The sequence below is a fragment of the Macrobrachium nipponense genome, chromosome 42 (assembly GCF_015104395.2).
Source record: "Macrobrachium nipponense isolate FS-2020 chromosome 42, ASM1510439v2, whole genome shotgun sequence".
NCBI lineage: Eukaryota > Metazoa > Arthropoda > Malacostraca > Decapoda > Palaemonidae > Macrobrachium > Macrobrachium nipponense.
Genome location: NC_061103.1, coordinates 731,564 through 759,239, shown reverse-complemented (window position 1 = coordinate 759,239; position 27,676 = coordinate 731,564). Strand labels below are relative to the sequence as shown.

General features: G+C 46.7%; 1 protein-coding gene across 1 annotated transcript in view; it reads left to right on the top strand.

Moving 5' to 3' along the window:
- Window positions 1–27,676, top strand: part of LOC135212921 (ATP-dependent RNA helicase Ddx1-like) — a 407,348-nt gene that overhangs the window by 86,578 nt on the left and 293,094 nt on the right. Inside the window, exon 3 of the mRNA XM_064246662.1 lies at window positions 24,058–24,239. Within this exon, the coding sequence (XP_064102732.1) occupies window positions 24,058–24,239 (182 nt within the window). The remainder of the gene's footprint in view (window positions 1–24,057; window positions 24,240–27,676) is intronic.

Here is a 27,676-nt window from a genome sequence, read left to right as displayed (position 1 = left end):
TGGATTCGCAGATTCGCGGATTTCTCTTTGGACCATATCTACCCATTATTTGCGAGAAATTTGGCTTCGCAGTATTTCTCTATGAGAAATATCCAGAAATTCCTGGTTTTTTAAAATCTATTTCATCATAAATTGCACTTTTTGTGGTAAAACTTAAAAAACCAGGTATAAAAATTTTCGGTGGGTTTTTCTTGAGTTTTACCTACCAAAATAGGCAGTTTTCAGCATTTTTGTAGGGGTTCCAACTATTTGCAGATTCTAAACATTCGTGGGGGTGGGGCTGGGGTTCTGGTACGCATCCCCTGCGACTACAGGGGGACCACTGTACCAGAAGCCCAAGGGATGGCAGTGGGGTCTGCCCCCAGGTAGTTGGCCCCACAGATAGCCAGTGGGGAGGCGTATTCCAGGAACCAAACCACCGCTCTTCTAGTTCAGAGGATTCAAGTTCTGAAGAGAGGCGCCAGTGTCACAAGATAGACAAGTCTAGACTGTTGACAAGGTCAGCTACACGTGTGTCCCACACCCCTCAGGTGCCATGTAAGAGAGTGAAAGAGGTCGTTCCTTCATGCATTTTTGGGACAGCCCAGAAAGTTTTTCGAATGAACATTTCAGACGAAGGCCAAGTGCTAATGACAAAGTCTTCTTTCAGGCATAAGCATTCGATAATGCCAGTATGTGAATCAGTGAGTGAGCCTCGGTTGGCTCCAGACCAATTGTTGGTGACTAGGCACCCGCTGGTGCCATACCGCTCTTCAGCAGACGATCACCTGTTGGCACCCATTTGCCCCTGAATGGCCGCACATGCCTGAACGTCTGCTGGTGCCGGACACCCCCTCGCTCCTGAGCATACATTTACAGTCAACCCCTGTATTGGCATTCTCAAGATTCGCCGACTTAATCTATTTGCAGATTTTTTCTGTTGAGCCTATCTATAAATTATTCAGAAAAAATTTGGCAATTCGTAGCCTTTACTGTCGATAAATATTCACTAATTAGTGTTTTTATACATTCAACTTCCCTGCCAGATATATACTTAGCTATAGACTCCGTCGTCTCCAACAGAATTTCAAATTTTGCGGCACACGCTACCGGTAGGTCAGGTGATCTACCGCCCTGCCCTGGGTGGCAGGACTGAGAACCATTCCCGTTTTCTAATCAGAATTCTTCTGTCGCCCGGGCCATCAACATTGTTGTTGGTTCCTCTCGATTGGTTTTTCTTTTTTCACCGGCAATTGATCTTCTTGACCGACTTTTGGTGACGTATCTGGATTGTTGGATTGGCATACGCTTTTGTGGACTGTTTTGTGGACTTGATTTTGGATTTTTCTTTAAAAATGTCTGAGTCTGGAATGGTTGTGAGACGTTGTGTGAATGTAGGCTGTAAGGTGAGGTTGCCGAAAGCTTCGGTAGACCCTCACACTGTATGCAAGGGTTGCAGGGAGTATGAATGTTCTTTCACTAATACTTGCAAGGAATGTGAGAATTTGAGTGAGAATGAATGGAAGAATCTAACTAATTATTTGAAAAAGTTAGAGAGAGAAAGAGTGAGGAAGGCTTCTTATAGAAGTTTAAGTAGTTCGAGATCTAATGAACTAATTCCTAGCTTGGGATCTTTCCCCAAGGGTAAGTATTGCTACTTCTCTCCTTCCATTGCAGCCCCTTCTCTATTGCAGAACCTGTAGATTCAGCGAAAGAACTTGCGGATCTAAAAGCAGCCTTCAAGTTGATGGAAAACAAAATGGCTGCCCTGCAAGGTAAGGCTAGTGATTTTCAGTGGACAGTGATATGAGTGTCCCCCCACCCGTGGTAGTGGAGGGGGCATCTGGTCGGCTCCGCAACGCTCCTAGGTCTAGACCTCTTCCAAGCTCACATGCCCAGAGGAGAAGGAATGTCGAAAACCGAAAGGAGGTTGTGGAGAATCCCCACCGATCAGGTGTCCCTTCGGCGGTTTCTGTGACACCCCAGACTGCCAAGGATCGCTATTGCAAAAGCGTCCTGTGTGAGTGTTTTTATTCGTCGGGATCTTCATCTCCGAGACGTGATTGGAGGGATTCAGATCGCTCTCGACCACTCAAGAGGAGTTGGAAGGCTCCGACGATTGACTCGAGCCCAGAAAACTTCCCTGAGGAGTCTCCTTCGGGAGTTAAGAAGGCAAGAAGAGCCATTCTTTCAACCAGAGTGAGAAGGAGTCAGGAGGTGGAGGCTATGGACTCCTCCCCTCCTCCTTCCCCTCCTCCCGAAGAGGATAAAGAAGAGGTTACGAAGAGGTTCATGATGGCTATGCAAGAACAGATTTCGTCTTTTGTAGGAGTCCTTTCAAAGGAGCCTCCTAGAAGGAAAGACTCTTCCTTTCCTATCAAGAGATCCTCCAGACGTATGGAGGTATCTGCCGCCAGGATCGATGCTCCTACTCGAGGTGAGGCTTCCTGTACGAACGTGGATGAACCGATCAGACGTCTGGCACCGGCCAGGAGTGAGGAGTCACCCAGGAGGCAGGAGCCAAGAGCCAGGAGTGAGGAGTCAACCAGGAGGCAAGAGCCAAGAGCCAGGAGTGTGGAGTCATCCAGGCAGGAGGCAGGAGCCAGGAGGCAAGAGCCAGGAGGCAAGAGGCAGGAGTCAGGAGTCAGGAGTCAGGAGGCAGGAGTCCGGAGTGCGGAGTCAGGAGGCAGGAGTCAGGAGCCAGGAGGCAGGAGTCAGGAGGCAAGAGTCAAGAGCCAGGAGGCAGGAGTCGGAGACTCATTCCTGGAATTTATGACTCTTCTCCAAATAGAAGCTCCTCTCCTTCAGATCGTAGGAGGTCTTGGAAGGACTCTCCCTCCAAACGAGAGCTTTCTCCTTCGTCTGATCGAGGTTTGGACGATTTGTCTGATGACGAACCTCCTGCAAATGAGGGACTCTCGAATTATAAGGTCTTAGCCTCATTGTTGCTACAAGAGTTTGGAGAGACTCTTAGTCCGGCGGCTCCTCCTCCTCGTTCTCTCTTTTCGAGCTCGGCTACGGCAAAATCTTCGGCCTTTCTGAAAATGAAGCCTGCAATTTCTATGAAGAAGGCCCTCCATTCTTTAGATTCTTGGATGGACAAGAAGAAAGAGTTGGGAAAGACTGTATTCTGCATGCCTCCTTCCAAACTCCATGGAAAGAGAGGTGTTTGGTATGGGACAGGAGAGACTATGGGTCTTTCTCTTCCTGCCTCGGCAGATGCGGACTTTCCAATTTAGTGGAGGCATCTAGACGTCACTCTTTAGGATCGGTCAGATCGACGTGGAGCATTTCGGAGTTGAACCACTTTCTAAAGGGACTTTTTGTCACTTTAGAGGTGTTCAATTTTCTGGATTGGTCACTCGGAGTTCTGGCCAACAAATCTAAAGATCCGGAGTTTCTTAAAAAACCCAGAGATTCTCCATAGCGTCCTGTCTTGCATGGACAAGGCAGTACAGGACGGTTCGGGAGAAGTGGCTTCCCTTTTTGGTGGCTGGCTGGTCTTCTGAAGAAGAGATCAGTATATGGATCCCTATATCAAAAGGGGTTTCTCCGAGCCAGAGGACTGCTTTATTGTTCGCCCCTCTGTCGGATCATCTGTTTCCTTCTCAGTTAGTGAAGGATATATCTCGCTCGCTAACTGAGAAGGCGACACAAGACCTACTAGTACAAACGTCCAAGAAAGGACGCCCTGTAGTGTCGACGATTAAGAAGGGCTCTCGTCCTCCTCAGCAGCCCTTTCGTGGAGGTGCAGCGGCTCGTCCCCCTGCCAGAAAGAAGAGCTCTGACAAGAGAGGAAGGTCTTCCTTTAGACCTTTCAAGAAAATCTAAATGACTTGTTGCTCCTTCAAGCACCAGTGGGCGCCAGACTCCTGAACTTGCAGGAGTATGGGCGAAAAGGGGAGCCGACCCTTGGTCAGTCTCGGTCCTAAAGAAAGGATACGTAATCCCCTTTGAGGACAGCCCTCCCCTAACATCTACGCCTCGGGAACTGTCAGCGAGGTACAGAGACCTGTAATGAGACAGACTCTCCTTCAAATGGTGGAACAAATGTGGGAAAAGGAGGCCATCGAACTTGTGCAGGATCCACACTCCCCGGGATTTTACAATCGCCTTTTTCTAGTACCAAAGGCATCGGGGGGGTGGAGACCAGTACTGGACGTAAGCGCTCTGAATCGCTTTGTTCAGAAAAGAAGTTCCGTATGGAAACGTCCGCTTCAGTAATGTCCGGCTCTTCGTCCAGGAGATTGGATGGTCTCTCTGGACTTGCAAGATGCGTATTTCCACGTTCCCATTCACCATTTGTCAAAGAAATATCTTCGGTTGTAATAGGAGACAAGATTTTTTCAATTCAGGGCTCTGTGCTTCGGGTCTGTCTACAGCTCCGCAGGTATTCACCAACCTGATGGCGAATGTGGCAAGATGGCTTCACCTAGAGGGAATAAACATCTCCCTCTACTTAGACGAGTGGCTGATCAGGGCCAAGTCGGAGATTCAGTGCTTGGAGGACTTATCAGTAACAAGAAACATGATAGAATCGCTGGGATTACTCGTGAACCTCGAGAAGTCGCAGCTGATCCCCAGCCAGAGCTTGGTCTATCTGGGGATTCAGATGGATTCTCGGGGTTTTCAAGTATTTCCTTCGTGAGAAAGAATCACTCGAGGTTTGTCGAAAATCTCGAGCTTCTTAGAGAGAAAGAGCAGTTCAGCGAGGGATTATCTGATGCCTTTTTAGGGACCCTGTCCTCACTAGAAAAGTTCTTCTTTCAGGGGAGGCTTCACCTTCGCACTCTTCAGTTTTCCTGAAAGGGGTGTGGAGTTGGAAGACGGGACAACTCTCGGACATCTTCCCGCTTCCACAAGAGATAAAAGATCACTTGAAGTGGTGGATCCTTCCTCTTCAAAAGAACGAAGGCGTATCGCTTGCCCTGCAGAACCCAGACTAAGTGTTATATTCCGACGCTTCGGAGTCGGGATGGGGAGCGACGCTAGGAGCAAGGGAGGTGTCAGGCACCTGGACAAAGGAACAGGTGTCCTGGCACATCAATTGCAAGGAACTAGTGGCCATACACCTAGCCTTAAAGTTCTTCGAAGAGAGAGTCAGAGGCGGGGTGATACAGATAAACTCGGACAACACCACGGCTCTGGCTTACATACGCAAGCAAGGAGGCACGCACTCTTTCTCCCACTCTTTCAGTTAACAAAAACACCTGTTAACCTGGACAGAAGAAAGAGGCATAACTCTCCTCACAAGATTTGTACAAGGGATAAAGAATGGGAGAGCGGACAGACTGAGCAGGAGGAATCAGGTCCTTCCCACAGAATGGACTCTACACGAAGAAGTGTGTCGAAGTCTTTGGTCCCTGTGGGGGAGACCTCACATAGACCTGTTTGCGACGTTCCTCTCCAAAAGAGTAGAGATCTTTTGCTCTCTAGTGGAAGATCCGAGAGCCCTTCGCAATAGACGCATTTCTCCTGGATTGGTCGGGTGTGGACGCCTACGCCTTTCCCCCGTTCAAGATGACCTGGGGGAAGTGCTCAGGAAGTTCGTAGCTTCAAAGAGCACGAAGTTGACATTAATAGCCCCATTTTGGCCAGCCCAAGAAGGGTTCACGGAGGTAGGGTTAGTGGATAGTGGACTTCCCCAGATCTCTTCCAAACAGACCAGATCTACTCAGACAACCCCACCCCACTTCGAGAGGTTTCATCACAACCTCCCAGGTCTCGCTCTGACTGCCTTTCGACTATCGAAAGACTTGTCAGAGCGAGGGGCTTTTCTCGCAAAGCTGCGGGCTCTATCGCTCGAGCCCGCAGAGCTTCGACGAGAAGAGTATACCAATCGAAGTGGGAAGTCTTTAGGAGGTGGTGTAAGAGTCAGAAGCTGTCCTCCTCCAGTACCTCTATAGTTAATATTGCCGATTTCCTCCTCTTTCTGAGGGAGGAATCACACCTATCTGTCTCAACAATAAAGGGATACAGAAGCATGCTGTCTTCATTATTTAGAAATCGAGGGCTAGAAATTGCAGACAACAAAGATCTACACGATTTAATTAGATCCTTTGAAACTTCAAAAGCAGCAACTCCTAGAACACCTAGTTGGAATCTGGACGTGGTCCTGAAATTCCTTTCCTCGGATAAATTCGAGCCTTTACATCTGGCTTCCCTCCGCGACGTCACTAGGAAATGCTTATTCCTTGTGTCTCTCGCTACAGCCAAGAGGACGAGCGAATTGCACGCTCTGGATTCCACAGTGGGGTTCAAGGAGATGCTGCCATCTGCTCGTTCCAGACAATGTTTCTGGCGAAGAACGAAAACCCGTCAAAACCTTGGCCCAGAAGCTTTGAAGTAAAAGGTCTATCTAACCTCGTAGGCAGAGAGACAGAGAGGTCTCTCTTGTCCAGTGAGAGCTCTTAAATTTTATTTAGAGAGGAAGAGACAGATGGGAGCTTGTCAACAAGTCTTTGGTGTGCTGTGAAGAACCCCAAAAGACTCGATGTCCAAAAAAACGCCTTGGCCTTCTTTGTGAGAAGCGTAATTACGGACGCACACAAGAACTGCTCAGAGGAATCCTTCGGTCTTCTAAAGGTTAAGACCCATGAGGTGAGAGCAGTAGCAACGTCTTTGGCGTTCCAAAAGAATATGCTCTTAAAAATATCATTGAGACTACGTATTGGAGGTGCAATTCAGTGTTTGCATCTCATTATCTGAAGGATGTGAGAGTGACTTATGAGAAGTGCTTCTCTCTAGGTCCATTTGTATCAGCAGATACAGTGCTGGGTCTTGGAGCAAAGACTGATCCTTAAAATATTTTGATTTTATCGTACATAAACCTCTTGTCAGATATGTGCTTGGTTTTCTATTAGCAAGCTCACGGATGTTGCACGGGCGCATAGTGTCATTGCTGGTAGGGGATCAAGGGTATGTATGGCTAGTGGGGGGGTACAAAATATATTTTGTATAAATGAACGTGTAATTATGTTTCGAGTTTTTGGTTGTTTGTAAGGAGTTCGGGGATAACTCCTTGCAATCTTAGAACTAACATGGATGTTAGGATCAGGTGATCGGGATCGGTGTTGTGCTCCTTGAACAAGGTGTATTGTATGTTAGTGGAATAGCACCCAATGACAAAGGCCTTTAGGCTCTGCGAGTAAGTGGATAAGACCCCATTGCAGACCCACAAGAACTCTTAGCCATAGATCAATATCTCGCTGAGGCTCTTGAGCTAAGCAGACTCCAGGCAGTAGCCGCGAAGTCTTCAGCCTAATAAGGTAGGAACCAAGGTTTATTAATACCTACAACATATGTTGTTTACCTGTCTATTTCAGTAGTTAGCTGTCTCTTACCCACCACCAATGGGTGCTAATCAGCTAAGTATATATCTGGCAGGGAAGTTGAATGTATAAAAATTGATATTGTCATGTTACAATAAAGTTTATAACATACTTACCTGACAGATATATTACGATTAATGGCCCACCCAGCCTCCCCGCAGGAGACAGGTGGAAGAGAAGAATTCTGATTAGAAAACGGGAATGGTTCCTAGTCCTGCCACCCAGGGCAGGGCGGTAGATCACCTGACCTACCGGTAGCGTGTGCCGCGAAATTTGAAATTCTGTCGGAGACGACGGAGTCTATAGCTAAGTATATATCTGTCAGGTAAGTATGTATAAAACTTTATTGTAACATGACAATATCATTTTTAATTATGCAATTTACCGAGTAATTACATAGCCATAATTTCTTTTATTCACAGCAGTATAGATTCAGATTTCGCTGTAGTTACATCGGGAGTGTGTACTAGGAGACACCAGTCTCACCCCTAGCGAGAAGGTTAGGAAAACACTGCAGATTAGGTCATTCGGTTTCTACGACTCCTGGTGTAAACATCTGGTGTCAGCAGCAGTTATTCATTTTTCGCTGGTTATTTACCAGACTTCATCATACAAACCAAAAGGGGAATACCTTCACCTGAAAGCTTCAGGATGAGTTTTTTCCTTGTTTTATTGCTTTTCACCAAAGTAGTTATCATCTTAAACATTTTATCATTAAAATTATATACCTACAGCCAATAACAGAGAGAGAGAGAGAGAGAGAGAGAGAGAGAGAGAGAGAGAGAGAGAGAGAGCATTGAATGGCAACATCATGTATCTGACATCAAGAGTGAAATTATGCATTATTTCAGAGAGAGAAGAGAATAACTCTTAGACTCCGTCTCCTTCCTCTCCGCCAATACGTATAATAACAAACAGCAATGCAATCATAATAACAAACAGCAATGCAGCTAACACTGTACCTTGTGGCACACCGGATATTACCTTAGCTACATCCGATTTCTTATCGTTTGCAATAACTATCAGTTTTGTACATTCAACTTCCCTGTCAGATATGTACTTAGCTAACAGGTAGGTCAGGTGATCTACCGCCCTGCCGCTGGGTGGCAGGAATAGGAACCATTCCCGTTTTCTAATCAGATTTCCTCTGTCGCCGGTGCCAGCAATATCGTTGTTGGTACCTCCTGACTTGATTTTCGTTTTTCGTCGTCATCGATCTTCTGGGCTGTCTTTTTTGGTGACGTATTGGATCTTTGGTTTGGCATATGCTTTTGTTAACTGTTTATTGGATTTTGCTTCGAAGAAGTAATTAAGAGTTGTAGGTGAGACTACCGAATGCTTAGGTAGACCCTCACATCTTTTGCAAGTATGGGAAATATTAATATTCATTCACTAATACGTGTAAGAAGTGTGTAAAAACTTGATTGAGGAAAAATAAAGACACTTCCTACTTAAGGAAGTTAGAAAAGCATTTGGCTAGAAACGCTTCCTTTAGAAGCTTTAGTAAGTCTTGTGCTAACGAGCAGTTAGCGTATTAGCAGCACTAGTAGTTGTTGCATCCACATCACCTTCTTCCTTCACAGAAACTGCAAATTCATCTGTGGCAAATTTGAAGAATAAAATGGATGGAGCTCAAAATACAAGCTCTTAAAGGTAAGCAAGTGAATATAGTGTTCCCAGTGCAGTGGAGGGTGCGTCTGATCGGCTCTGTCTCGCTCCCAGGCCTAGACCTCTGTCAAACTCCCCAGCATCTGGGAGGAGGCATACTGGTAACCCAAGGGAGGTCAGTGGGGTTTGCCCACAAACAGTCGCTCCCTGAGGCAGTTCTGTTGTTGAATCCCAGGCCATGACAGAGCACCATTGGAAAGGTTTCTTTAAGGAAGTGTCTTGTCTTTCCATGAGTGAGTCAAGCCCTGAAGGAGTTGTCCCCCAGATGCCAGTGGCACTTAAATGATGGGTCTCATCTACTGTAAAGGAGGACTCATACTGTATCACTGTCTCCTGTCCCTCCTACAAAGGCCAGTGTGTTATAAGAGGATCATCATCCTTCTTACAGCTTGTAGGGCAGTCTGGAAAAATTTAAATTTTCACTGTAGTGGAAGGATACCCTCTTCTAAGATTTGTTCTTCTTCGAGGAAGGAAGTCGTCCTTTGGGCATCCATCTGGTGAGGCTGCACGCAGGAAAAGTTCTTAGCATCTGTTGGCGCTGGATTGGTATCCTCCTGTGCTCTTTTCTCCAGATGGTTCCTTTGTATTCAAGTCTAGCTCTAAGAAGTGAACAGCACCCGAGCGTCTGTTGGGGCATGTGCGTCCTTTTCGAGTGGAAGGGTCTCGGTCCTGCATTCTGTATCTTCAGTAATCCAAGAGCTCCCGTTAGCGCAAGAGCACCTACAGATGCAAGTACCCATTGGCGCAGGAACAGCCACGGGTGCATAATTTACCTCCTCTTCAAGAGTGCGCACTGGTTCTAAGGTTACCATAGGTGCAAGAGTGCCCATTGGCGCAAAGTGCCTCCAAGTGTGGCTGAATGCTCAGGGGCGCCTGAGCTCCCACGAGAGCCCATTGGTGCCACTAGATCATATTATAGCTGTTCAACAGTCGAAATACTACAGATGTTGGACCTGATTTCCCTACAGTGTCGCAAGGTATAGCTGTCATAGATCCGTGTATCGCAGCCATACAAAGTAAGCTGGAAAACATTTTAGGCTTCATGAAGCATACTGCTGCTCCTGTCCAGCTGCAAACAGCCTTGTCTCCTGTTTCTTTGGTGGAAGAAGGAGATAAGGAAACTCTTCCTATGGCCTACATTCCCTTCTTCGCTATTTTCTAGCGAATTTTCCTACTCTTTTTTTGCCAGTAACTTCAACCTTGTAAGTGTCTTCATATATGAGAGATAATCAAGTAGATTCTTCTAAGTTGCCTAATCTGGTTCTTTTCTTTTCTGCTCGTAGGGCCATTGAAGTAAGTTGACCTTTGGATGTCTGAAGAAGAGGGAACAGCGAAAGTAACTTTAATTTCCCACTGTCACATCTTTTGACTATGAGACATCTTTGTTACAAGACCAGGGAGGCTCTCTCTTTGGGAGTGTCTGCTGCTGTCCAGGGAAACATTTTTGAACTCAAGACTCCGCAAGAAGGTCGGCCTTCAGCTCAGCCAAAATACGTAATGTGTTTGGCATTGGAATTAGACCATCTTATCAGAATATCTTCTGTGTTCAGAGTATTGAGCTTCCTTGATTGGACTGTTGGAGTTTTTGGGCCACAAATGGAAGGAATGTTTGACGTTGAATGAGGAATCTTTTATGGACCTGTCAGGAGTAACTTCCTGCCTGGATATAGGTATCGGGGACAGTTCCGTGGAATGGGCTTCTCTCTTTGTGCTGGGCATTCTGAAAAAGAAAGAACTCTAATATTCTTTCAACATCAAAGGAGTGTCTTGGACACAGAGGTCCAATCTTCTTTACTCTCATCTAGATAGTAAAATCCTTTTTCCCAAGGGTACAGTGATTCAGGTTGCTTCTGACCATCAGAAGAAGTCAACCCAGGACCTTCTCTAACTTATTCAACCAAGCGCTCTTGTAATACCACTCCTAGCTCATAACCTTCTCCTTCCACACGCGCTCAGCCTTTTTGTGGCAGGGGAAGCTCGAGTTCATTCCCTTCATTGAGGGGAAAGTGTTTCACTCCTCGAAACATTAGGAAATACTCCTCCAAAATCCCTGCTAAGAAGTGAGGGGGCAGTCCTCCATGCACTTGTAGGAGCAAGGTTCCACCAGGTTTGGATGAACCAGGAAGCAAGAGGGGCAGAACCTTGGATCATAAATGAGTGGAGAGAAGGCTACAACATTCCTTTCGAGAACTTTCCGTTCTTATCCAGCTTTTTGATAGCTTTAGCCGGCTCGGAAACTCAGACATTTATTACCCTGTCAAGAGAAATTTCGTCACTCATGTAAAAGAAGGCCATAGATAACCAAAACTCGGCCTGTCATAGCGCCATAAATTGCCAATTTTATGGCACTAGACAAGCACCATAAAACCAGATCGCCATTAACCGAGACCGCCGATAACCAGGGACTGCCTGTATTGCACTGTTCACAAATCAGAATTAACTAGCATGGAAACGTTGGGTGGCTATGGCTGAGAAAAGGATGAACTAGGGAACAAAAAGAGGGTTTGAGATGAATGAAGAGAGAAATGCATGTGGTGGAGCACAGGATATACTTGGAAGGGTTTGTTAAGAAATAAAGAAATATTTCATTAGGAGGAAAAACTGGCCGCCAAAATACCCAAGTCATAGACTTACTGTAGGAGTGCAAAACAACATTCCTTTATATCGGTATCCTGAACTGAGGCCCGTCACACATGGGACACGGAATGGGTGAGTGAGAACAAGGGACATCCGCTCACTACCAAAGCCAGAGCACTTGTGAAAACGATTTGGCCGCTTGCTGCCAAGCGTGGGTAGCCGGATCTCCTCAGGGCCTAATATGGCCAAATATGTTGAAAGAATTTGTGTTGCAGACTGTTTTAGATGGAAATAGTATTTGGTATGCTTGTTCCATCATAGAAGAGAACATTAGGCTTTTTAGATAGATCTGAGGATGCATACTTCCAAGTACCCATCCATCAGAACTGGGTATTACCTCTGCTTTGTTAAAAAAAAAAAAAGGACTATCTACCTGTTCAAAACTTTTTGTTTAAACTGATGACAGCCCTACAGGTGTTTCCGTTTATAAAGTTTAATGTTATGTCCATGTTTTTTTCTAATATAATAATGCAGCTGCACATTAGTGTGAACAGTGAATTCCCAGGTATACCAAGTAGATTTTTCAATACTATATTTCATCCTTAGGAGTAGAAGGCCTTTTTATGTCATAAAAAGTATGATAATTTCTAATCTTTGTGTGTGTGTGGATTAGGATCCCTATCTGTTTATATATGTTTAAAAAATTAGCATATATAGTCATACTTGTGTATTATTCAATTGCATGTAATGTTCAACATTTTTCACTGCATATATTAGCATTTTAGCATATAGTACCCCTTGTAATGTTTGAGTTTTGATTTTGGCAATAAGCTTAGGCTATGTTAGCAATCACTACATAGCCTACTCTAAGATTCTGGCATCTAAAAACCAATGAGCTAAAAGCTTAGAATATGACTATAAAATCAATAAAAAAAATCAGCATGTATAGTATACTCATTTCAAATAATTAAAATTAACTATAATAAAGAAAATGAAAAAAACTTCCAACCTCCTTTGTTTACAATTGTTCTTTAAACTATTTACCCAATGGAAATACCACAGCAATAATGAACTAGCTATGATGAAAGCAGTGTCTTTGATGTAATTTACTTATTTAATGTTTGTTTTTATAGAATGACTTTTAAGTTTTAATTTACCATATCCTTTTTACCAAAAAAAAAAATATATATATATCATTCTCTATGAATCATAAGTGAAGAGAAATCAGGTGATGAAGTACAAATGGCGGCTAATACTTGTTTAAATTCGGGAAATGTAGGTTACACTTATTATAGCCTAGAACAGCCATAAATAGAGGAATAACATAACAGTAATAAAAGATTCTCAGATAAGTAAAACAGAATTTATATTTGTTCCGATCCGTAATACAAACCATCGGTCCTTTAACAATAGGAAGTAGCTAGCGGCAGCTGGAACGGTCGTAAGCTTCGAACAAGGGGAGAACGGTAGTAGTTAACTGCTTGTCCGACAGTCGCGCGCCGCGCGACTGGGAGGTAAACAAATCACTTTTGCTTTCGGCCGCGGGTGTGAAGGACGTGTTCGTCATCGCTCTCTGCCCGCTTCATCGTCGTATGCTTTGTTTATATTGTGTTTTCTACTAATGGTTTGTTTAACTTGAAAATGAAACTGTAAGTACACTGTTTTCATTTTCATTACTTAATTATGGACAACATGGAGCTATCGCCGTAGATGCGGCGATTTCCTCTCTTTTCATGAATTGAACCCTTGAATTATGTCTCGGTGCCGAGGGCGGGCGCGCTCGCGCCGAGTCATGTATTTTGGGCGAAAGTGTGTAATTGAAAAATGTAAGTACTCTTTTCATTATATTTTTGCCCTGTGCGTTCGTTACCGAGAGCTTGATTGCGCTCGGCACGAGCCTTTTATTTTGTATAATAGAATGGAATGAAAGTGGATTCGCAATTGCAATATTCTTTCATTTTCATTTATTTCTTTGCATGAATTTAATTTGGATCAATTTTCGTTTTTACCCGGGAATTGATCCTTACGTTTTTATGTGAAAGTGAAATCGTGCAGTATTCTGTTTCATTTTCATATATATTTTATGATAGCATCATATTATTTGGATCAAGTTTCCGTTCTTACCCGGGAATTGATCTTTTAACCCCTTTAAGTTCTATGAAGTGAATCGCAAGGGCAGTATTCTGTTTCATTTTCATATTACTTTTCACTGCTGTGCGGGGGTAGGGAAGCGAAGGTCTGCCAGGGAGTCGTCGGAAAGCTCTCCCGCGACTCCCTTGGTATCCGATTCTTCGTCTTCCTTCCTGCCCCCCGCTCAGCTTCTTCGTTGTATTTTATATTTGGGGTCTTCCTTGCGTTCGGGGTGGGGCATGTCTTCCCCCCGTGCGTGAGGGAACCCCTCTTACTAATCTATCTATGTTACCGCAGGTGCTACATCCGTGGGAGACGACCTTGGACAGGTATGGACCACCGCGGCGGCAGGGCGTGCCTAGCATCCACGGGCTGCTGCAGCGTCTAGCGAGGTCTGGGGCGGTCTCCACTACTACCACGGCCGCTTATGCTGCTCCCCCCTCCTGGTCTACACTCCCCATGCTGTGTCGGTGACGCCGCTTGCCGCTACTAGGGCCGCCGCCGTACCGAGGGGGGTGGTTTGCCGCCGCCGCCTGTTTTCTTCGTGTTGCCTGCCCCAGACTTCCGCTGTTCCAGCAGCTCGCCCCTGGACCGGTCGCCAGTACCCAGGTTCCGCTGGCTGCCGATGATTTCGACGAGGCGATCGCTGGGCCTGCCGTACCTGCCGCTGAGTGATTCCCGCTGTTGGCTTGGCTGTCCCTTCTGGGTTCTACCGCTGCCGCTGTTCCTGCCGCTCCTGAGCTGGTTGCTGTTCCTGTCGCTCCTGGTTTCTGAGCCTGTCCATGCTGGTCCTGCCCACGGTGTGTCTTCCCCAGTCCCAGGTCCTTCCGGACAGGTGCAGTCGGGCCGTGTTGCTTCGGCAATAGCCCCGGCTCCGGCCTGGATGGAGGACCTGACGACTGTCCTGCGTGAGCTGACGAGGAAGAGGAGAAGAGGAAGCTGTCATCTTCGTCTTCATCGTCTGCTGCTGCCTTTCCCCTTCGACTTCTAAGGTGCCCATAACCGCTGAAAGAAGAATAAGGCTGCCTTCCCCCCTAATAGAAGTCTCCTTACGGGAACTTCTAAGGGCCCGTCCCACCCCGGTGGGACGGGGGGTCCTTCTGCTGGTCCTCCTGCTCCTTCGGGAGCGGGGCCCGTCTCCCCTTCCGTAAGGAAGAGATAGACGGGGACCAGAGGAGTATCGGTTAGCTCTGGTACTTCCTCGCCTGGTGCTAGCGGCGATGCCGCTACGCCAGGTTCCGGCTCGGTCTCTCGTTCGCGAGGAGATCCCGAGTGTACGTTCTCCCTCGGGAGACCGTGCAGCCAAGTTTCGGCGCCAGAGTTCGCTCGGCGCCAAGACGCGGCACGGAGCAGAAGGCTGGTGAGAGACGCTCAGGTGACTCTTGCCAGGCCAGCGGCCACTCTTCACGCGATCAGCTGGTAACCCGGGTTTTCCCCCCTTTTCCCCCCTAAGAAGACTCCTTCGGGATCTTCTAGGGCCCGTCTCGCTCAGGCGAGTCGGGGAGCTCTTCTGCTGGTCCTCCTGTTCCTTCGGGAACGGGGCCCGTCTCTTCCTCTGCAAAGAAGAAGACGACGGGGACCAGAGGTGTACCAGCCTCGGCTGGTACGTCCTCACCTGGTGTTAGCGGTCCTGCCGCTAAATCAGGTTCCGTCTCGGCCGCTTCTCGTTCGCGAGAAGTACCGAGTGGACGCTCTTCCACGGGAGACCGTCCAGCCAAAGTTTTGACGCCCGAGCTCGCTCGCCGTCAAGACCGCGGCGCGGAGCAGAAGACTGGCGAGAGTCGTGCACACGACTCTCGCCAGGCCAGTGGACGCTCTCGCAGCGACCAACTGGCTGCTCGGGTTGACGTGACGGTCGCTGACCAGCCACGGGTTGAGGCGAGGAAGGGGTCCCCGCGGCCGTCGGTACCAGCCACGGCTGGTACCAGCGGCTCGACGCGCCGAGAGGACGCTGGCCGGTCTCGCCGCGACAGAGAGCCTAGCAGGTCACCTGACCGCCGCTCCCATAGGGACCGGGCGGAGACAGTAACCAGCAACAGCTCGCCTGACGCTAGAGATCAGCGTTAACGTTCTCAGCCGAGCCTCTCGCCCCAGGCGAGCGGCAAGGCTAGGCCTGCTGCTCGATCGCCACCGCGGGTTGACGATCAGCAGCAGCCCTCCAAGCACGCTGGTCCTGCCAGCGAGCTAGGGGGGAGCGTCAGGTCTGCCTCTCCTGTACCTTCAACCTCCTCGGGCTACACCGGGAGGAGCGAGGTACCTACGACTGATCGCGAGAGGTGCGCCGCTCGCGATCCCGCTATGACGCCGTATGGACCAGGCACGGGTCTAGGACCGACCAGGACACGCGCAAGTAGCTGGAGGCGACCGTCAGGGGCCTGCCGCTGTTCCTCCTTCTAAAGGAGGAGTATCTCGGGATCTGTTCTTGTTGGAGGGACTGGACGGTCCTACTCCGCAAGACGCGGTTACTCCCGAGATACAGAGGAAGTTGCAGAAGTCATTAAGCTGATTCGTCAGCATAAAGACCTTGCGGAAGGATTGCCGCTCCCACCAGCAGAGCCCACGTCTCTGCTCGAGTCGTTTTGGGACCCGAGAGGGAACCCAAACCGACGGTGGGTCTGCCGCGATCGGAGCTTGCCGATTGTCTCGAACCAGAGTCTCTCGTCTCCGGACAAGAAGGCTCTCTCAGTTCTGGCCGGTCGATCAAGCTACTTCCACCTCCTCTACTGCGACAGCTGCGTTTCTACGTGTCTTCGGACACCGTATTTAAATACTCTTCGGTCCTCCTGAGAGGTTTCGACCTCGACGAGGACTGGAATGAGTCGGAGGACGGTATCGGCTCTCTCCTGTCAGGTGTCGATCAGCCCCACCCACCCAGACGACGTTCACAGTGGCGGCAGACCCTTACCTACAGTGAGAGTTCTTAACCCTCCGCGGGAAAACGTTTTCTCCTGACGATTCGTTTTCCCAGACTCTGAGAGGCCATCGCCGCAAGGCGATGGCTGTTCCTACTCTTCTCCAACTGCTAGTTCCACTGGGAAGGCGAGCGAGTATCCAATTCCTCCCCCATTCCCTCTCTCCTTACGGCTACGAGGGAAAGAGGAGGGATCCTACAGAGATTTCTCTGTAGGATCCCACGTTCGGGACTGCGCTACCGGGGGGACCTTCGGGTCCTACCTGACGTAAGCCCCATTTCTACGGGAATCGAGAGGACCACCAGCCGATATCGTTTGACGAATTCGGTGGGGGTTTCGCAGACTGCTTAGAATTCTAAGGGAATTTCTAGCGCATTCGAGAGTGTTCGAGTTTTTTACGATCTCCAAACACTTACGCGAGACCACGGTCCAAAGTGAGCGAGACGAGAATCCCCGATATGTTACACGATAATCGGGAACCTCGCCTATGCTCGAATTCCTGGAATTTCTAGCATTGGGAAGAAGACTGCTGCTGAAAGAAACTATCTCACAGTAGGCGACCAACCTGGAATAGAGGAGATCGGACGGGAATATCCAGTTTGGCTTGAACTATCGTCTTAGTATTCTGTTCACCATTGAAGCTTTCCTTCGAGGAAGACTTCTCCTTCACTCTCTTGATAGAGAACGAAGGTGGTCGATCTCCAATCCTTATTTTGTTTTCTTGAAGGAAAGAATTTAGGATGGAGATCGTTGTTCAGAATCCTACAAATATACTACGTATATTAACCTCGCGACATGATTCTACTAAGCAGTTGAATTGTCCGAGGGGTAGGCGCATATCCTAGTTAATCTACGGATTACGACTTATAAGAGAAGTATTCTAATTGAACTGCAACTCGGGGTTGCCTGCAACCTCCCAGAGTTTTCAGTTTCAATTTTATATACTTATGGTTTTGTCACGATAACACCATTTCAACTTTTATATTTACCGAAATTCGTTTCGCCTAATATAATTGCTCGAGCATATCTTTATGCTCGGTAGTTTTTTCTAGCCGAACGCATTCCTTCGTGGAATAATGGATTACCTGGCAACTCAGGATGACGAGTCAGCGAGAGCTCAGGCTCAACTACTGCGTATTGAACTGCCTGATAGCAGCTCAGTATCAGCTGGGCCTCCGAGATTCACGGTCATGTATGTCTCTCTCTCCCCTGCTTTGATTGACTACCGAACCGTATCTCTGCCCAACAATCATGGACTTAGGTCTCTGATTAACGGGGATTCTCGCAATAATGAAGGACCATCTACTGCTGTGACGCTAGATTCCATCGCCTTCGACATTGCGAGAATTTTCAACAGAGATATCTCTTGGACTCTTTCATCTTTCTGTTTACCGCACGGTAACAGAAGTCTGTACAAGTCTCCCGCTGCATCGCACTGCGATAATGTGAATGATTTTGCAGACATCTGAGTTTGTCTTCAAAATATCTCGTAATTGTAGGTGTACAATTGTTCATTGTTCAACCTGAATTACGAGATGTGTCAGAAGACATCGCCTACTCTCCGACCTGACAGCTCTACTTCCCACTGTTCAGCCCATGAGAAGCAGTTCTTCAGGCGGCTTTCCCCTGTGTTTTCATTACTGAAGAACGCCCGCTTTCATTGCAACTACGACTTCTCACCGGACAGCAATGAAATAGCGGTTAGCGTTTTCAGTCATTTGTAAGCACAGGCTATGAATCTTGAGAATCCTCTCTCGATTCATCTGTGAAGACGTAGGTTGCATTCAATATCTACCTTCGTCTTCAACTGTACATAGTGTTTTTTCTCCTTAGCTGAGATTCAACAACCATGAGATGTTTTACCTTCAGGACCTCGGTCTCTAGAAGGCAATTGACTTTCGCCTGTTTGGGCACATGCCTTAAGAGAATCATCACCTCGCTGTCCGGCATTGGTGACAAAACAAATACATTATTTGTTTGGTCGCTGCATAACCCTTTAAAGGCGAAGGTCACGTGACTTACTCGGATGCTTTGACAACTTGCCTCCTACCGAACGCAGTCAGTCGGCAGCTGTCAGAGCGTCCGAGTCAGTTACGAACTACGCTGTTGACTTAGTTCGGTTGTTACAAAGCAACCATTACTTCGTTTAATAGCTTGTCACAGTACCCATACCATTGACACCCACCATGGAGTGTCGGTGTCCTATCCACTACCGAGAACTTCGCTGCATGGGGATAGGAGGATGCGAGAGACTTCGTGCAAACGGACAGACCAGTATGGGTACTGGACATCACCGCAGTAGAGAAGAGGGATAGGTCATGCGACTATTTCCTTCTTTTCCTCTGAGGAACTGCATGACTTCTCCTGCGAAGTCAAGCATCCATGGGGATGGGGATCCATGACGCTCGATTTCGTACCGAACTTCGTAGCGAAGACTCAGAACCCTTCGGTCCCTGACGATTGGTTCGAGTCGTTCACAATCCCCTCCCTAATGGACTTCACCGCCTTCGATGCGAAGGAGATGCTGCCTTGTCCGCAAGAACTTCTCCGTGGCGCAGGTACTGAAGGCAGGGGTCTGGTCCAACCAGACCACATGCCCTTCCTTCTACCTTCGGATATTGCCCACAGGTCCTTGGATCTTTTTCCTTGGGACCCGTGGTGGCTGCTCAACACGTTGTGTAGCGAACCCAGACCCTCGCAGGCTGAACAGCATCGAGTCCTGGTGTGACCGTAAGAATGGATGAGTGAATGAGAGTGTGACTGGCTCCTCTTCCCATCTTTTTCTTCCCCTCTACCTGTGGTTAGAGGGACACGGTCGGCACCCTGCTGGATAAGGACAAGATGCAGGTGAGCTACTCAACAGAGCCCCATCCTATCCCTTTCACTAGGGATAGGAGCGTATATCCACCACTTCCTCCAACAAGGAGGAAGTGGATGCCAGCTTGAGACAACCCATACTTTATGTTGCCTCTTGCAAACAGGAACAAGTTCTTGCTTGCTGGTACGAAGAGATACGCTTGCCTCTCTCTTAGTACTCGGCCCAGAGGTCTGACCATTGATCCTGCGGTGCACACCCCGATCAATCGGACAGAGGCTTGGATCCCTCCCTCGCTCTTACGACCAGGGAGGCATTCCAGGGATGGACGAACACCAGTCTGTTCATCAAAAGACTCAGATTCCTCCCACCAAGAAGTGAGTCTTCCTATTGTTAAAGGACCGATTTGTTTACCTCCCAGACTGTCGGACAAGCAGTTAACTACCGTTCTCCCCTTGTTCGAAGCTTACGACCGTTCCAGCTGCCGCTAGCTACTTCCTATTGTTAAAGGACCTCAGGTTTGTATAGTTAGGAAAAATGCAATTTTCGACAAATTGTCATTGTTCCAATACGTAATACAAACCATCACTCCTTTAACAATAGGAAGGTAATCAGCGCCGAGCTGGAGCGGTCGTAAGCTTAGAACAAAGGGTTTGATAGATAACTGCTTGTCCGGTAGCCAGGAGTCCCGCCCGACCGAGAGGTGAAAGAGTCACTTTGCTTTCGGCCGCCATCAGAGACAGACGTGTTTGTTTGCCGCTCTGCCCGCTGCTCGTAGTTTTAACTTTTCTTCACATGAAGGATATTTCTATGCTTTTTCTTACTGAGTGCTTGTGTTGTGGAAACTGTAAGTACTTTGTATTCTTTTGTTTTTTTTGTAGTTGCTCGCGAATCTGGTGTTTGTTATGGATTCCTGCGAGCCTGAGAGACCACCCCGCCCCCCCATCAGCACAGATTGTGCCCTGGTGTGGAGGGCCGCAGATGTGGGGCCTTTCGGTCTCTTATTGAAGTAGACCAGCATAATGTATGTACCAGGTGTCGAGGGCGTGAATGCTATCACGCCAACCCTTGTGATATTTGTGTATTGTGGTCGGTGGAGCAGTGGGGGTGATATGAGGGGAGGAAGAAGGTGCGTAAGCCGGCCAAGGAGTCGAGGCGAGGAATTGGTCCCCTCGGTCGCCAGGACCAGCTTCGGCTGGTTCAGGGGGCGTGGCGCGCCGTGAGGACAGGCCACGCTCCCACCGCGACAACAGACTCTGCCGGTCCCCTGACCGCCGCTCCCATCGGGACCGGTCTGAGAGGGGGACCAGCAGCAGCTCTTCTGATGCTTGGGACCGTCGCCGCTGTTCTCGGTCCAGCCGCTTTTCCCTGGAGAGCCATGCGACCAGGCCTGCAGCTTGGTTGCCACCGCGGGTTGGCAATCGCCTGCAGCCCCCCAAGCACGCCGGTTCTGCTGGTGGGCGAGGGGGGAGCGCCAGATCTGCCTCTCCTATCCCTTCAACTTCCTCTGGCTACACCGGGAAGAGCGAGGCGATCAGGAGCGATTGCGAGGAGTGCGCTTCTCGCGATCCCTCCATGAGGGCCTACAAACCTGGCACAGTCCTAGGACCGACCAGATCGAACGCCCAAGTGGTTGGAGGAGACCAGGAGGGGTCTGTGGTGGTTCCTCCTGTGGAAGGAGGAGGATCTCGGGAGGCGTTCTCTTTGGATGGGTTTGATGGCCCATCTCCTCAGGACGCAGTCACTCTCGAGATCCAGAGGTCTTTTGCGGAGGTAATTGCGCTGATTCGTCAGCAAAATGACCTTGGGGAAGGATCGCCGATCTCACCTTCTGAGCCTACGTCTAGGCTGGAGTCATTCTGGGGACCCAAGAGGGAACCCAGGACGACGGTGGGTCTGCCGCGATCAGCCTTGGCCGACAGTGTGTTGGGCCAGGTGGACTCTCTCGTCTCTGGACAGGAGAGTTCGCTTCGGTCCGGCAGGTCGTCCAAGCTCCTTCCCCCACCTCTACCACAACAGAGGTGCTTCTATGTGCCATTTGAGGACCCTCTGCCGCCCAAGCAGGTTAACCCGGAGGCTAACTCCGGGTGTGTCTCTTCAGCACCCGCTGTTAGAGAACCTCTGGTTCTTGCAGCAAGAGGCACTGGCCTTGGAATCAACTGCCATGGCAGCATTCCAAGCAGTCTCTTGGCTAGACCTGCGGTCCCTCACAGTGTCTTAAGGTCACGGCCTCCTCGGGAAACGTCACTCCTGGAGGAGACCCGGCTTTCTGGTGGTAGGGCGATCTACCTGGCCCACCAGACAGCCAACCTGTGGGCCAACCTGGTTCTGAGGTGTAGGGACGCAGTCCTTACCCGAGTGACCAGGTCGGCGGGGCGCGAGGCGGCCTTGGGCCTCTGCAACGGACCTGTGCTGAGTTCCCCCTCTCTCTTCCCGAGAGATGGTGGACGCTGCGGTGGAACAATGGCACACTGACGACAGTGACCGTCTAGTCCACCAGGCAGTCTCAAAGGCGGTTGGGCAGCCTCAAGCCACTGCGGCTAAGCCCACAAGAGCTTAGTTAGCGCTTCCCCTTCGACCAAGGCGACGTCCTCGTCGAAGTCGAGAGGAAAGACTCAGCCTTTGGCTTCTTCGCTAAGGAGTGACCGTAACCAGCCCTTCTCCCAGCCCTCCTTATCCCAAGGAGGAGCTGGGAAGAAGAAGTCGAAGAGAGGAGGGAAACGCTAGGGACGGTATTCCCCCTCACCTGCTGCTGGAAGGGGCGGGCTGCCTGGCGAGCCATTGGGCAACTTGGCAGCGCTATGGAGCTGAGACGTAGCACTTCGGCAGGAAGTAGAAGCCATGCTGAGCAAAGGAGTTGTGGAGATCGTATGGGATCAGTCGCCGGGCTTCTACAGTCAACTTTTCCTGGTGGAGAAGTCCTTGGGGGCTGGCGCCCGGTGATAGATCTCTCCCTCTTGAACCAATTCGTTTGCCAGACTCGGTTCACGATGGAAATGACACGCTCAGTGTTCAAGTCCATCTGGGAGAAGGACTTCATGCTTTCGGTGGACCTGAAGGATGTGTATTTCCAGATACCCATCCACCAGTCCTCCAGGAAGCACCACTGCTTCATCCTCGACAGGACGGTGTACCAGTTCAGGGCACTTTGTTTCGGTCTTTCAACTGCCCCACAGGTGTTCACACAAGTGTTCACTCTGGTGTCGGCTTGGGCCCATTTGGTAGGGATATGTCTTCTGAGGTACCTCAACGATTGGCTGGTCGGGAGCTCGCAGTTGCTACAGGACAGGGATCGACTCCTCGAGTTCCGCCGCGATCTGGGATCGTGGTAAATTTTCGAGAAGTCAAGATCTCGAGCCCAAGCAGAGGATGAAGTACCTGGGCATGCTGATCGATAAGGTAGCAGGGCGAGTCTTCCCCGCAGACTCGCGGATCAGCAGGTTCAGGGAGGCAGCCGGATGGTTCCTGTCTCTACGGGAACAGCCAGCTCAGCAATGGCAGGTCGTGATCGGTCACCTGTCGTCTCTCGAGAAGTTAGTCCCTCATGGGCGTCTTCACCTGCGTTCTCTTCAGTGGAGGCTAAAGGAGAATTGGTCACAGGCAAGAGACCCGCCTTACTTTCCTGTGTCCCTCACGGAGGAGGTGAGGCAGGACCTAGCCTGGTGGCTGGACGACAGGAACCTCGTAAGAGGAGTGCCTCTTCGCAACATCCCCCACTGATCCTGTGGTGCACACCCCGATCAGCTGGGCAGAGGCTAGGATCCCTCCCTCTGCTCTTACGACCAGGGAGGGAACCAAGGTTGGATGAACACCAGTCTGTTCATAAGACTCAGATTCCACTCACCAATAAGTGAGTCTTCCTATTGTTAAAGGACCGATGGTTTGTATTACGTATCGGAACAAATCACAATTTGTCGAAAATTGGATTTTTCCTAACTATACAAACCTGAAGTCCTTTGCACATAGTCCCACCTCATGCCACCCTTCACTCTGTTTTCCTGGGCCTAAAGCAGAGTGACTCTTTCACTTCTCGGTCGAGTGGGACTCCTGACTACTGGACAAGCAGTTAACTATCGAACCCCTTGTTCTATGCTTACGACCGCTCCAGCTTGGTGCTGATTACCTTCCTATTGTTAAAGGACCTCAGGTTTGTATAGTTAGGAAAAATCCAATTTTTGACAAATTGTGATTTATTGTCTTTATTCTGCAAAAATACGGGAGTTTGTCAGCTTCTGTGGAAAGAAATTCTACTTTGTTGACTTCCGTTATCAGGAAATCCAAAGCCTACGGTAGGCTTAGCTTAGAAGTTTGCACTTTTCCAACATAGAAACAATATACAATAATAAAATATTCTCAGATAAGTAAAATATATTTGTATTTATTGTCTGTTGTCAGGAAATCCAAAGTCTAGGCAAAGCCTAGTTCCAAAATCTTGCACTTTTCCAAAATTTTCATTCCGAAAATTTTAGGGCCATACCGAACATTACACGATTATATATGGTAGTTAGTGTGTTACTGTGAAGTTAACCCTGAGAGAGTAAGATTCAATTTAGTCTTTAAAGTATTGTACTGTACTGTGATTCTATTTTGAGAGCATGTTCTTTTGTAAAGCTGTTTTCAGTCACTAAAAATGCCTTTTGTTTAGTTTGCCAACAGATGTCCAGAATGAGGCAATACCCTTGATTTTGGGTGGTGGTGATGTCCTCATGGCAGCTGAAACAGGTAGTGGCAAGACAGGTGCCTTCTGTCTTCCCATCCTGCAGATTGTATGGGAAACCCTGAAGGACATACAATTGGGTAAAACCTCAAAGGTCAACAAAGAGGCATGTAAGTGAGAAGGACTGGAAGTTACAGTCATTTTGTTTGTATGTCATGAGACTAATTTTGAATTTGCTGGAAGTTAGTTTATCTAACTAATTGCAATTGTGTTTGTCCTATACCAGGCAGTAACAGGAGAATCAGCCCCATTAGGGAGGCATAACTTAATAAGTGCTTAATTTGTTGGTCAACATCTTGTGTAAAATTTATGTAAATAAGGGGGTATTAATTAACTATTACGTAGTTGTTCCAATGGTAATATGAACCTACATTTTCATAGATGGGGTAGTGCTCAGCTCAAAGCATGGTGAGTTTGTATGCACACTTAAAAATAGAAATGCCCACTTAAAAAAAAATGTTTACTTATAAAAAAATACTTTTCACAACTCAGGCTGTGGTAAGTGGTGCCTTATAATTCCACTACAGTCTCTAAAACATATGAGCATTAGCATCAATAACACAGGAAAACCATACCACAGTTCTGCAGTAAAGGCAATAAAAGTGAGTAGCATGCGCTGTTTCCCAGAGTAGTCATTAAAGATGCTGAAGGGAGTTTATTGTTGAATGAAGCTTATGGTAATCCTACAGTTATCAAAATACGATTACCATTCATAGTCAAGAGGAAGACACTTCAATGAGTGTTGTCTAAAAGATATCAGTAAGTCAGGAATCTGCTGATATCCAGACAAGTGTATAATTTTTTAATAGTAGTGGAACAAAAGATCTGAGGTGTGTGACATGATGAAATCATCATCTCTGTATATGTAGTAAGGTTAATGCATGGTATCAAGTTATTTGGCAGTATTAGATTTATTTCAAGTGTTCATAGTAAGAAAGCTTGGAAATTGAATGAACACAATTTAGTGTGAAGATGCTTGGTCAATGATGTCACTTTTGCCTAATTAAGTTCAGCTTCAGACTCCATGATCTACACTATTTCCTTATTTTGCATTTGGAGGGGAGATGTTAAAAGGTCAGAAAAAGAATGGTTGGATGAAGTACATAAAATTATATGTGGAGATAGTAGTGGTTTGTCATATCCAAAGGAAGGGTTTGAACTGGTAATTTTTTGTATCAGATTTATTAGACAAATGGAAGATTAATCAGGAATTTGGAGAATTGAATCATGCACTAGTTCAGTTTTGGAAGCATACAGGTCCAAAAGCCAGATGGAACAGATGTCAAAAAACAGAAGGGGTATGCATATATTGAAAACTAAGGTTCAGTGCGAATTACATGTGTACGTATGATCCATTACAGCATATGCTTATCAGAGAATATTGGGCATTGTGTTGGACTTTCATAAATTTACAGAGGATAAAAGCACTCATAAGGTCTGTCCTAATCTTTCACCATCACTGTTGGTTCAAAGTTAAAGTGTAATGTCTTTGAAAACGATACATTTTATGTAAAGAATCAGAAAGAAAAGACCATCCAATACTGGAAATTTTTATTCTTTTTCTATCAGCTTTTTAATTATGATTTCAATTTTTGTTTGCTCCTGTGGTAATATACAATATAGGTACTCCTCGTTTAACGACGGGGATCCGTTCCGTCGTTAAACGAATTCATTGTTAAATGCGTTATTCTCTTTATTTTGACGAATAGCATTAATTTTCAATCATGTTATACACAGAACTATTTTCCAACATAGCCTACTACTTAGCAAAGTTCTGACAATGCTTTTTATTATTTTATTACTCATATATTTTAACTTCATCATTTTATAACTTCTTAATGTATACTAATTTTCTTTAAAACAGTGTTACATTATTTAACACATTTAGCCGACATTCCCGAGTTAGCCTACCAGTAGTAAGTCAATACAATACTAAGTCAATTCAGCACTAAACTTTTCTCAGAATCTGCACATTATTTAGCAGTGACTTTCCTATTCTAAATTTGGTATTTTATAATGATCGCTGTTAGTTTCCTCGTCATTTATTTTTATTGTAGAGGGTAGTGAGATGAAAAAAATAATGAATGAATTTCAGTGATCACGGGGCATTTGAATGTTGCCGTCAAAACGTAAACAAAGCACAACGCCATCTGTTGAGGAAAGTAAACACTAAACTATTTGCTAATGGGATAAGCATTTTCTAGCATTGATAAAGATTTACGCTTGTACTTCTTACCTCTAGTATCATCTGATCTCATGGATGACACATCAAATACATATTTAAATACACAGTTGTATAAAAATGATCAAACTGCATTACAGTTTTTCAAGCATACTAACAGTAAGGAATTCGTGCATGCCAAATGTATCATTGTTTTGATTAACCCTTTCATGTCCAACTGACGTGATAGTACGTAAAAATACTATATCCAACTGACGTAGTGGTACGTAAAATTTACCGAAATTTTTCATACGTGTGGTAGGGGCATTTTTTTTTAATTTTCGGACAAGTAGCGATTTCCATAGGCTAGATCATACCTTGGACCATGTATCTCGGGTATCAATACGCCAGCAAAGTAGTTTCTGTACTGCGCACGCTCAAATCCCTGGCGTAGTAAAATTCTCACAATGAAATCAGCTGATCGCACCTACACTTCTTTCTCAGTGATCCCAAAGCCATTTTTCTTAACTCTCCCTTTATTTTTCAACTTTTCCTCTACATTTTCGTATATTTATAAAGTAATTTCTATGAAAAATAACCGAGATAGGGCTCTTCAAAAAATTGTCATTCTAGCAATAAATGTTGACAACGGTAAAATTTTTTTTCATTTCGATCAATTTATAACGTCTAAATGAAACTGTTGCCGTATCCAAAGCCATTTTTCTTGACCTTCCCTTTATTCTTCAACATTTCCTCTACGTTTTCGTATATTTACAAAGGAATTTCAATGAAAAATAACCGAGATAGGGCTCTTAAAAAAAAAAAAAAAATTTCTAGCGATAATTCTCACTATGCGCCGGGCAAAGTGCTATGTTTCTTATCCTCTTTTCTATCAATTTTTTCACAGGCTGGACTTATTCGTTTTCCATTGATTTATATGTCGATATTTAGGGAATTTTATTGGCTTTCTCATAAATAATAATTCATTCGCCTGACTTTCATAGTTTTTGGGTTAGGAACGAAAATATAAAAAAAGTAAAGATTTTTTTTGTTTTTTTGTTAAATAACTCACATGTTTCGTATTTAGAGGGCTGGGACTCATATTCTGACTATTCCACCATAAAATACTAACATTTAGAAAAAAAGGACAGCAAAATGAACGTTGTTGGCATAAAATTTATATTTTTGCTGAATTTTCAAAATAATTATTTTTTCCCACTGTCGAGCGCTCCCAGACACCTCGGATATCTGGGGACACAGTGCTCAAAACTAAGCGGATATGAAAGAGTTAAAAGGTATGACTTGGTAGAGACTGCTCAAGTGGAATAGTATTTAAAAATATATATTTATTTTCAAGTTAACCCTTAAACGCCGACTGGACGTATT